The following is a 12,830-nucleotide window of genomic DNA, read 5'->3' as shown; positions in this document are numbered from 1 at the left end:
ATAAATAAAATCTTTAAAAAAAAATATGTTTCCTAGTGAAAAAGAGTAATGAATGGAATTTTACTGAATAGTTTCCATTTTTCGTAAAATATATTTTTTTTCATTACATTGGAATTCACTTTATTTATTAGCATCCTGTGTTTTCTGGACATTTCATAAATCAAGGCTCAGTTCCCCTAATCTTATTTTCTGCATAAGGTTTTTAAGTTGCTCATTTTAGAATCTGTAATTCTCCACAGATCTTTTCAGGGCCATAACCTGGGAAAAGAACACTATATTCAACTGGGAAAACAGATGTCAGTCAATCTCTGTCACCTTCTAGTCGAGATCTTAGTTAAAGTAACCTCTTCAAGCCTTTATTTCTTAATCCATAAAGTAAGACCTTTCTCCACAGATGATTATATGTGGCAAAGATATATCTCAAAGAACTCTGTAAAATGTAAAGGTTTGTATAAATAATGGACAATGTGTATAAAAGTGCCTAGCACACTGCGTTTCTCACTATTGTACCAATTAAGTTTCCCTGTTTCTTTTCTACTAATTCACTCCGTTTTTAAAAAGCTAAAGACCTTGAGCTCTTTGAGGGTAGGAACCACAACTTGTGCTATCAACTTGGTACTGCCAACATCTACCACAATGATGTATATACTATAGTGCTTAATTTATGTTTACTGAATGGACATAGTATTGTGCTTATAAATTTAAACAATGTATATCAGTAAGCATTTGTACCTATCACAGTGCATTGTATTTAGTAAACAATCCAAAATACTACATATCTGTAATACACAGCATGTGCCTTGTATATTCCTAGTGATATTAAGTTGTGGCTTTTAACATTAATTTATGGAAAGAAATAGATTTTACATCCTAACCCAGTAAATACATGTATTTATTTGGCTAGGTCTCTCTGTGTGTATATATACACATAAACACATATGTGCAATATAGACACATTCATCTATAACGTATAATTTATATGCACATACATATGTATATACAGTTGTGAAAAAGTTTCATGAAGTAATATGTATCCTTATTCCATGTAATGCACCATCATTTTTCCTATTCTGTCTTATTTCTTTTTTTTTTCTGTCTTATTTCATTCTTATTTTTTGTATACAAAGTATGTCTTTATTTTTTCTAAACAAAAAACAACTTGTATAGGAATACATATGAATGCACAGGCACACAAAGAGAGGTGCATCCATGTACAGACAGAATTCTAAAAAGATACCATGCTGCAAATATTGTTTTTCTCCAGGAAGTAGAACTGTCAGACTTTTCACTTTCTATTTTAAAAATATACATAGTGTAGTACTCCATTACTACCAACAGTTAACTCAATTTTTTTATATATGAAAAACTTGCAATGTGTATTAGGGAAAAAAATGTGCATGTATGAAACACTTTTACGTTATAAGGAGAAAATAATTTTAGGTTTTATGGATAAGGCAGTGTTTCTCACTGAGTTAGGCACAATCACTGACTATACTGGCCAGGGAGATGTCTTCTGTGGGGACCAGAAGCAAAGCTCCCCTCTTGTCCATCTGCTTCAGGGCTGTGCAATACCTCCTATTTTCCCAGTCATGGCCCTTCTGACTTTTTTCTTGTCCCTGACTGAACCTATGAAGCTCACAAAATGATCTTGACACCTCAGGCCACATGCATTTGAAGAACAGTAAGATGATGTTTATTCACTTCTAGTTACCAGTATGTCAAGCTGGGTCAGCTCATGGAGTCCCAAATAACCAACACTTTGGTAGTAAGCAGCACCAAAGACTCAAAAGCTCTGAACGATCCAGAACACTCCTGTCTTAATTCATTTTTTAAAAAAATTTTACCATGACCATTAAAATAATTTCAATATCCACTAAACCTTTACAGTCTAAAATTTGAAACCTTAACACTAAAATAATAACCAATATATAGATGAAGCAGTATGTAGAAATACTTGCTTATCAAAGAGTACTATTCAAGACAACCTATTTCTTATAGTTACTTCTGAGACAATAAAATCTTGAACAAAACTGGGCCTTCTGCGCCTGGCCCTCTCACACACCTGTCACTTAGCCTGTCTTCTTTCTTAGTCTCTGCATAAACTTGGAGGATACAGAAAAAAGAAATTACACAACTAACACAAGTTCTTCACAAACTGTGCAAGAGAAATGCAATAAACTATCACAATGCCAGAAACATTTGTATAAAAACAGTATATACTGAGTAAGTAAGATACATAGAATTAAAGCCAAAGGTTCTTTATTTTTCTTTTCTTTTTCTTACCATAAATATAAGGTAAGAAGTAGAAATGAAAATTTGGCAAGTCAGAAAATTTCCCTAAGTTATACCTCTTTCCAGAAAAGCTGTAGTTTAGCTTTAAAGAGCAATTAAAATTTCAGGGTAATTCACAGTTTGGATCTTCATCTTTTAATAGGCCCATGGGAAAATACTGCCCTCTGTGGGAAAGACACACAAGTCACTAAGTCAAATGTAAGAAATCAGTATGTTTATTCTTTTTTTGTGTGTCTGTGGCTGATTTATTTACTTATTTATTTACTTTCCCAATGTGGGGCTTGAACTTACAACCCCAAGATCAAGAGTCAAATGTGTTACTGACTGAGCCAGCCAGGTGCCCCTGGTATGTCTGTTCTTGAAGTTTGAGATCAGATGCAAGAATATAAATTAATTCCTTCCACAGATAGCAAATATTATCTGGCACACTTCGTAGTATAGTTTGCTGAGATTATTTTCCTTGTTCAGAAACACTGTTTTATTTTCTCAATGATAATTTATAATATCCAGAATCTTTTCTACTTTTCTCATTTATGTTCCTTCCTTTGAAAGAAATTCCCTTTCAAAAAACAAAGAGACAAGCCAGATACTGGGAGAAATTATTTGCAAATCAAATATCTGATAAGGAACTTACAGCCAGGAAATATTTTTTAAAACTTCTGTAATTTAATAATAATTAGACAATACATTTTTTTTAAATGGGAAAAAGATTTATACAGACATTTTATCCAAGAGGATATACAAATGGGTAATAAGCACATGAAAAGATACTCAGTATTACTAGTTGTTAGAAAAGTAGAAATTAGAAACTATGAGATACCACTTCACACCCACTAGAATGACTGAAATTAGTTAGGTGGACAATAAAGTGTTGGTAAGATTGTGGAGAAAGAAACTGGAACCCTCATATACTGCCAGTGGGAATGTGAAATGGTATAGCGACTTTGGACAACAGTTTGGCAATTTAAAGTTAAAAAAAAAAATTTAAACATAACTTCACAATATAATCAACTATTCCATACTCCCCAAAAATGAAAACACATGTCCACACAAAGAATTATATGCAAATTTTCATAGCAGCATTATTTGTAATAGCCAACAAGTAGAAAGATTCCAAATGCCCATTAATCAGTGAGAGAATAAACAAAATACTTTATAAATATAGAACAAAATAGTGTTGATACATGCTATAAAACAGATGAGCCTCAAAAACATTATGCTTGTGAAGAAAACCTCAAGAAAAAGACTACAAAGTGTCTGATTTCATCTACATGAAGTGCTCAGAAAAGGCAAACATACAGAAGGAGAAAGCAGACGAGTAGTTACCTAAGGGCAGAAGCTGGGACTCACTACAAATGGGTCCAAGGAGTGTTTTAGGAGTGACAGAAATGTTCTAAAACTGAATTGTGATGCTTGAACAATTCTAAGTTTACTGAAAATCATTGAATTGCATCCTTAAAACCTATAAATCTTATGGTATGTAAATCATTTATAAAAAATACTTTAAGTAAACTCAAAGAAGAAAATTATTTTAAAGAATACTCATTCATGGGCGCCTGTGTGGCTCAGTGGTTAAGCCTCTGCCTTCAGCTCAGGTCATGATCTCAGGGTCCTGGGATGGAGCCCTGTATCGGGCTCTGTGTTCAGCAGGGAGTCTGCTCTCCCCCCACCCCGCCTGCCTGCCTTTCTGCCTACTTGTGATCTTTCTTTCTCTGTCAAATAAATAAATAAAATCTTAAAAAAAAAAAAAAAAAGAATATTCATTCAGCTGGTAGCATTCCCACTAAGACAGCCTTCTATTGGGTTACCTGTTTATTGAGTACCTACACTGGGATAAGAACTGTGCTAAATGATAAGAGAGAAAAAAATGTTCCTAGTCCAAAAAGCTGTCTGCTGAGGGAGACAGACACATAAACAAATATGCAGGGGAAAATGTTACTATTGCTGTAACAGAAGCAGAGTCCAATATAGACAGGGTTCAGAAAATGCTGTAAAGCAGTAAAAAATTAAGCCATGTTTTTCAAGATGAGGGAGTAGGTATTCAGCTGTGAGATAAATGAGGGGAAGAAAGGGGGCGCCTGGGTGGCTCAGTGGGTTAAAGCCTCTGCCTTCAGCTCAGGTCATGATCCCAGGGTCCTGAGATGGAGCCTGAGATCAAGGCCCGGATTGGGGAGGGGGGTCTCTGCTCAGCAGGGAGCCTGCTTCCCTCCCTCTCTGTCTCTGCCTGCCTCTCTGCCTACTTGAGACCTCTGTCTGTCAAATCAATCAATCAATCAATCAATCAATCTTTTTACAAAAAAGAGGGGGGCGGGGAAGAAAGCCTAACAAGGGGTAGGACTTTGTTACACATAATAATTAACTGAGAACATGGGACTACATGTTAGAAGATCTGGATTCTGGGCTGTGGCTCTTTTAAAGGCAATGTTAACCACAGGTTAAGTAAGTTGCCTAACCTTCCTTGGCTTCAGTTCAAATTTGAAATGAAAGGAATGAGCTACACCATCTCTCTCCTCCTAACCATCTTACTATCATTCTATAAAATATTATTCTCCATTTAGGTTAGCCTAGAAATGACAAAGCAAAAGATCTATACTGTGGACCCACATAACAAAGCATTTTTATCTATATAAAGAACAATTTCCTAATTAAAATAATAAAGGTCACCAAATAAGCTAAGGTTGAGGAGGGCAGGTTACATAAAAACAAACACTTGGAGAGCATTTAGACAATGCTAAACTGTCTCACAGTGTTTAATCCTTTATATTTATTTCATTTAATCCTTACAGCAGACGTAAAAGGTAGAGGGACTGTTAATTCTCCAATTTTTTAAAAATTCTCCAATTTTAAAGATGAGGAATCTGATACTAAGATGATTCAGGCAGTAAGTGGCAGAGCCAGAACATGAACCTAAACCATACATCTACAAAACCCATACCCTTAGCCATGACTCCAGTGATAATAACCAGATGTACAAGATGTATGACAATTTTAACTTATAACAGGCAACAAGAAACCTACTTGTATAAAAAGAATAAAAAAATAACAGACTAGGCAGAGAGGAAAGAACACAAATTGAGAAAGTATTATTTACTAAGAGGATATGGTGAAGCCCCATTTGAGCATGTCTCATTGCCACAAAGACTTACTGAACTGATTTCCTGTTGTGAATCTTGCAGGTGTTGCTGAAGAGGTCCTAGCTGAGCCTTCCCTGACTCCACACTCTCCTCCAATTCTGCTGTTTCTTGCTGTAGGCGACTAAGCTCTTCCCTAGCTTTAGCCAGCTCTTCCTCATAAGTAGAGATCTGCGATTCTTGACTAGTTAATTCAGCTTTCAGGGATGAGATCTGTAACATGGGAGAAATGACAAGGGGGATTTAAAAAAAAAAAAAAAGTTGTCATTAAAATGCTCCATAATGCAAATATGTTTATTTGTTCAGTTTACTATTTTGGTGGGGTTTTGTTTTGTTTTTTTTAAAGTATGTATTTTTGGTAGAAAAGGGCAATTAGGAAATAAATAGAGGGACTTGAAGGCATAGGTACCACACTTTCAGCTAAAATTTGGAAAATAATCAGGGTGCCTGGGTGGCTCAGTCAGTTAAAATCTGGAAAAGCAGTACAGGAAGTGCCCCCTTCCCAAAAAGAGGACCTATAGTTTCTGGATGAACAGTGCTCCAACTCCTTTATGTGCCCCAACTGTTGACTAGATTGCTACCTAACAACAAAAGCAGCAACAACAAGTGAAGAATGTTTCCACCCTAGACTTTACCAGCTGGGCCTCCTCAGCACATTTCTTTCTAACTTCCTTCAGTTGCTCCTCCAGCTGGGATTTCTGCTCATCCAGTCCATCAAGGAGTTCCTGTACTTGCTGTTTCTGGGCCTGGAGTTTTTGTAGATTAGTATTCTCCCTTTGAACTTCATCTTGCAGATCCTGAAATACAAGAGTATTAACATTTATTATCTTTGGAGAGTGGGGAAGGTTAACAATTTTTAAAACCCCATCTTAAGGGAATACAAAGTCTTATTAAATATATTGTGTTGGCAGATTGGAGATATCCCAGCTTTAAATACTGTCTTTACTTCAGGATTTCCTTCCTAGACTCCAGATTTTAAAATCCAATTTGCTTACTCAAACCTATCTTTGGATGTCTGATGAGCTTCTCGAACATGTCAAAAACAGAACTCTTGGTATTTCCCCCCTAAAATCTGCTTTATCCTCAATCTTCTCCCTCTTAATTTCTATGGCCAAAAAATCTAGCATGTTCTTTGACTCTTTTCTTTCTCTCACATCTCATCTCTAATCTGTCAGCAAATTTTATTGCTTCTTCCTTCAAAACATATTCAAAATCTAACCACTTTTTTCCTCAACTTTGGTCCAAGTCACCATTCTCTCTCTTGGATTTCTGCCTTCTAGCTGGTTTCCCTGCTTCTACCCAGGCTACCTACAGTTTATTTTCAGCCCTGCAGCCACTGAAAAAAAAATCTCTGTCAGATGAGTCACTTCTCTATACAAAATTCGGCACTGATTCCCCATTTCCCTTACTGTAAATACCAAAGCCCTCACAATGGCCCTGCCAACTTCCAACTTCATTTCCTACTGCACTCTCCCTTGCTAAGTCACTCTGGCCCTGCTGCTGCTCCTCAAACATACCAGACAGGCTCCTTTCTCAGGATCTTCCATTGATTATCCCTTCTTCCTAGAAAAAGGTCTTCCACAGGTATCCATATGGCTCAAACCCTCATCTCTTTCAAGTCTTTGCTCAACTATAACCTTCTCACAGTGAGGCCTTCCTCACTAGCACCATTACCACCACCTCCCTCCCCTAAGTCTCCTTCATATATAGCAGTAGTTTTATTCATTTTCTAGAACAACTTTATTCAGATGAACATACTATACAACTCATCCATTTAAAGTGTACAATTCAACGGCTTTTAGTACCTTCAGAGAGTTATGGAATCATCACAATTTATTTTTAGAACATTTTCAATCACCCCAAAAATAAACCCTATACCCAGTAGCAAGTCACTCTCTATTTCCCTCCCAATCACCCCAGGCAACCATCAATCTACTTTCTATCTTGATAAGCTTTGTCTATTCTGGATAGTTGTTATAAATTAAATCATACAACATCTGGTTTTCTATGACTGACTTCTTTGTGACTTAGCATGTTTTCAAGGCTCATCTGTATTGGTACAAAATAATTATTTTAAACAGCTTTATTTTATTTTTTTATTGTTGTTTTTTTTTTCCCGGTGTTCCAAAATTCATTGTTTATGCACCACACCCAGTGCTCCATGCAATACATGCCCTCCATAATACCCACCACCAGGCTCACCCAACCCCCCAACCCCTCCAAAAACCTCAGTTTGTTTCTCAGAGTCCACAGTCTCTCATGGTTTGTCTCCCCCTCCGATTTCCCCCAACTCACTTCTCCTTTCCATATCCCAATGTCCTCCATGTTATTCCTTATGCTCCTCAAGTGAAACCATATAATTGACTTTCTCTGCTTGATTTATTTCACTCAGCATAATCTCTTCCAGTATCATCCATGTTGATATAGAAATTGGGTATTCATCCTTTCTGATAGAGGCATAATACACGGACCATATCTTCTTTATCCATTTGTCCACTGAAGGGCATCCTGGTTCTTTCCACAGTTTGGCGACTGTGGCCATTGTTGCTATGAACACTGGGGTACAAACGGCTCTTCTTTTCACTACGTCTGTATCTTTGGGGTAAATACCCAGTAGTGCAATGGTAGGGTCATAGGGTAGTTCTATTTTTAATTTCTTAAGGAATCTCCACACTGTTTTCCCAAGTGGCTCCATCAACTTGCATTCCCAACAACAGTGTAAGAGGGTTCCCTTCTCCACAGCCTCTCCAACACTTGTTGTTTCCTGTCTTGTTAATCTTTGCCATTCTAACTGGTGTAAGGTGGTATCTCAATGTGATTTTGATTTGAATCTCCCTGATGGCTAATGATGATGAACATTTTTTCATGTATCTGTCATTTGTCTGTTAGCTATTTGTATGTCTTCTTTGGAGAAGTGTGTGCTCGTGTCTTCTGCCCCTTTTTTGATGTGATTATCTGTTTTGTGTATGTTGAGTATGAAAAAATCTTTATAGATCTTGGGTATCAGCCCTTTGTCTGTAGTGTCATTTGCGAGTATCTTCTCCCATTCCGAGGGTTGCCTCTGTTTTGTTAACTGTTTCCTTTGCCGTGCAGAAGAAGCTTTTGATCTTGATGAAGTCCCAAAAGTTCATTTTCACTTTTGTTTCCTTTGCCTTTGGAGACGTATCTTTTTTTTTAAAAAATTTTATTTATTTATTTATTTGACAGAGAGAGAGAGAGAGAGAGATCATAAGTAGGCAGAGAGGCAGGCAGAGAGGAAGAAGCAGGCTCCCCGCTGAGCAGAGAGCCCGATGTGGGGCTCAATCCCAGGACCCTGGGATCATGACCTCCACTGAGCCACCCAGGCGCTCCGCCTCTAGGATTTTGATAGATTCCTGCCTCAGGTTGAGGTCTTTTATCCATTTGGAATTTATCTTTGTGTATGGTGTCATAGAATGTTCGAGTTTCACTCTTCTATACATAGCTGTCCAATTTTCCCAGCACCATTTATTGAAGAGACTGTCTTTTTTCCACTGTATATTTTTCCTGCTTTGTCAAAGATTATTTGACCATAGAGTTGAGGGTCCATATCTGGGCTCTCTGCTCTGTTCCACTGGTCTATGTGTCTATTTTTGTGCCAGTACCATGCTGCCTTGGTGATCACAGTTTGTAGCAAAGCTTAAAATCAGGCAATGTGATGCCCCCAGCTTTTTCTTTTTCAACATTTCCTTAGCAATTTGGGGTCTCTTCTGGTTCCATACAAATTCTAGGATTGTGTGTTTTAGCTCTTTGAAAAATGTCAGTGGAATTTTGAATCAGGATGGCACCGAAAGTATAGATAGCTCTAGGCAGTACAAACATTTTAACAATGTTTATTCTTCCAATCCATGAGCATGGAATGCTCTTCAATCTTTTTGTGTCTTCTTCAATTTCTTTCATGACTAAAATTTGATTTACGTATCATAAAATTTGCCCATTTTAAGTATACAATTAAGTAAGTTTTAGCAAATATACAATTGTACAACCATCATCACAACCCAGTTTACACCACTTCCATTATCGGAAAAGTTCCCTCATACTCCTTTGCAGTCAACCCTCACTCCTATTTGAAGCCCCAGGGAACCAATGATTTGTTGTCACTACAGTTTCTGCCTTTTGTAGAAATTTCATATAAATGGAATCATACCATACATAATCTATTGTATCTAGCTTTGTAAATCTAGTCTCAGTTGTTGCATGTATAGGCAGTTTGTTCCTTTTTATTGCTGAGCAGTATTCATTGTATGGATACATATTTGACGGACATTTAGGTTGCTCCCAGTATTGGGCTATTATGAATAACAGAGCATAAAATTTAAATAAATTATATTGCTCATGGTCTACTGCCTTCCACTACAACATAAGCTCCACTAGCTGGGAGGTATTTGTGAGTTTTGTTCACTGCTATCTTCCCAGTTCCCAGTATACAAGAGGTACTCCATAAATATTTGTGAATGATGAGTGACATCATAAAGATGTCAATTCTTTCCCAATTAATCTATACATTCCAATTAAAATCCTAATAAGGCTTTGTAAGAAGCCTGACAAGCTGGTTCTAAAACACATTTAGAAGAAAAAAGAAAAAGAAACAGCACAGTAAAACATAAAAGGACTTAACCGACCAGGTATTATGAACTATAGGGAAACTAAAATAATTAAAGACAGTTTGGTATTGATCAAGGATAGAAAAATAGATTGAGGGAACAGAAAAGAGAATTTAGACAGAGATCTAATATATACAGAAATAATGATGTGAAAACATGACATTAAAATTCACTGGAAGGAGGATCCTTTTGTAGTTCATAAGCATGATGATTGAGTATTCACACCATTGTGTGACATGTAGCTCCCCTCAAACCTTGTTACAACATCAGCACATTACCCGTCTGACACGAACTTGGAAAAAAAAATTGACTGGAAGGAAAAAGAATTAAATATTCAGTATATGTGCTGGGCATACCCATATGGTAAAAAATAAAATAAAAAGAAGACTGTAAATCACATTAAAGAGAAAAATAAAGTCCAGGTGTATTACAGACCTAACTGTGAAAATCAAAACTTTAAAATGTATGGAAGATAAAATTTAAAAAAAAAAAATGTATGGAAGAAAATAGAGATCTCAGTGTAGGAAGGAATTTCCTAAAGATTAATCATTTTTAAAATGCTATATTTATTTATGTACTATACTTTATGTTTAATGACAAAAGCTACAGAAACTAAAACATTACAGTGGGAAATCTCTGTACCCTCTGCTTAATTTTACCATGAACCTAAAACTGCTCTAAAGAAAAAAGTCTATTTAAAAAAAAAATACAAAAGAGACCTCGGCAAATAGATGAAAGCAGCCACTGCCATTATCATTACCACATGAAACAGAGCAGCCAAGATGGCCTGATTTATATGTCCTCTAACATTTGGGCTTCCTCGCCTGGACCACAGAAAAATCATTTGAGTGGCTATTTTCCCAATTCTCTGAAAAATGGTACAATACTAGTACCACTGCAGATATACAGGAGAGAGATTGTTTATAAAAAGGTTTCCAAAAGGAATTAGGACTTAATTCTCTCCAGGAACCACAAGTGAAGAAGAAGGGATTGATAACTCTAACACATGTTTTGGCATGAGGTGGACAGAGATCTCAAAAAAGATGAAATAAAATTGTGAACACAAATTTCTAAAAATAATGGTATCTTTTTAATAACATACTATTCAAAGACCCCATCAAGTACTCATCAGAACAAGAATCTAAGAACAACAAAAGAAAAACTTAGAAGACAGTCTCTGAATGACTGCATGACTACACAAAACAAGGACTTCTACAACAGTCCTTATAATGTGCGAGGTATTGTCCCAATCTCTTTACATATATTAATTCATTTATAATCCATATGACAGATCTATGAAGTAGGTACTATTGTTATTCACATTTTATGGGTGAGAAAACTGAGGCACAGATGGACAAGTACTTATCCAAAGTTACAGTTAGCAGGTAATGGATTCAAAGTAGGTTCTACATACTCCAGAGTCTGAGTCCTTCATCACCAAGTTACACAGTGTCTATAGATCAAATGTCTCACAAGTATGCCACTATTTTTCAAATATATGTATATGCTTCTCTGATTAAAACATCGAACAATGCTTTTAATAACTGATTTTTACTTGTATTTTCTCAACCAACTGATTGATCTAAAAATGCAATTGCTATCATGCTGCTTTCTTTAAAAAGTTCCCTTTAAAGGGCCCACACAATGGAAGATCATGAAAGTCTCTTGTGTGGACATTCGATGAGTCTATGTGATTACAGATTCATAAGGGTAAGCTCCATTGGTACTTTATCATTAGTCTACCGGCAAGCCTAAATTTTTTCATGCCTAAATTATTAACCTTGCCGATACTGTTAGCTGATCCACACTCAAAATTAAAATACAGTTTTAGATATGCACCTAGCATTGGCTCTCAATAGTTTTCACTGTCCCTTCCTTGATTCATATTTTGTTTTTCTTTGTTTCTTCTTGTTCCAAATGTCCAACTTTCTTTAAAAAAGTAACCCATTGTAAAGGAGAGTTCTTTAGTCCCTCTGCAAAATATATAATGGCTTCCTCTTACCTGTAGGCTAAAGTAAAACTGCCTACAAGATACATCAGAACCTTCAATACTGGGCCCCATGTTATCCTTCCTCTTCTTCTATTACCCTCTTTTCCTTACATTCACCTGTACCCCAGCCTCAATAAACCATCTTCTTTCTCCAAGAGACAATATACTTCAATGTCCCAGTGCCTTTCTTAAGCCATTTCCTCTGCCTTGAGAGTTCTTCCACACCATCATTACCTGGAAATACTACCCATTCTTCAAAGCCCAGCCAAACCTAATCTCTGACTCACCTTGAGCCTTCTTTACTGTATTCTTATCGCAGTTTGTCCTTAACTTCTATTATCACACTTACTACATTGTATTATAGTTACCTCTACACACTAAACTGAAGGACAGAGCCAATGTCTCATCTTTCTTTGAGGTTCTACAATCTAGTACAATGCATAGCACGTTCCAGAGGATTAATTAAACAATGATATGTAACTACCACAAAGTTTCGAGTACCTGGTAGAAACTCTTGGAATATGTGCCTGAGGTTGATAGAAAGAGAAGATTTCATGTTCTTTTACTGTTCTGTAAAAACCTTCACTCTGCACTTAAACTATTAGTCAATATTAACACTAACATCAAAATGACCTATGATAAATGCTTTTTGTTAAATTAAAATATACCTAAATTTCTACACTGGTTCAATATTTTCATCATCTATAGACCAAGATTGATCTGACATTTAAAATTTCCATTATATGGAAATAATTTTTATTGCTTTAGACAAATTACTGTGGCATACACCTTTCT

The 12,830-nt window shown here is 36.2% G+C and overlaps 1 protein-coding gene and 1 non-coding gene across 4 annotated transcripts in view; one reads left to right on the top strand and one right to left on the bottom strand.

Annotated features, from left to right (window-relative positions):
• The window catches only part of EPS15 (epidermal growth factor receptor pathway substrate 15), a 144,303-nt gene that overhangs the window by 37,080 nt on the left and 94,393 nt on the right, over window positions 1–12,830 (bottom strand). For all 3 annotated transcript variants that reach the window (XM_032360898.1, XM_032360897.1, XM_032360896.1), the window contains exons 14-15: window positions 6,059–6,220; window positions 5,439–5,636 (exon numbers count right to left, since the gene is read on the bottom strand). In XM_032360898.1, coding sequence (XP_032216789.1) covers window positions 5,439–5,636; window positions 6,059–6,220 — 360 coding nt within the window. The remainder of the gene's footprint in view (window positions 1–5,438; window positions 5,637–6,058; window positions 6,221–12,830) is intronic.
• On the top strand, window positions 10,229–10,333 carry LOC116568411. Its single transcript, XR_004276617.1, has one exon. It is a non-coding gene; the product is annotated as a small nucleolar RNA U13 (small nucleolar RNA).

The sequence above is a fragment of the Mustela erminea genome, chromosome 10, assembly GCF_009829155.1.
Source record: "Mustela erminea isolate mMusErm1 chromosome 10, mMusErm1.Pri, whole genome shotgun sequence".
NCBI lineage: Eukaryota > Metazoa > Chordata > Mammalia > Carnivora > Mustelidae > Mustela > Mustela erminea.
This window is presented reverse-complemented; position numbering and strand designations above follow the sequence as displayed.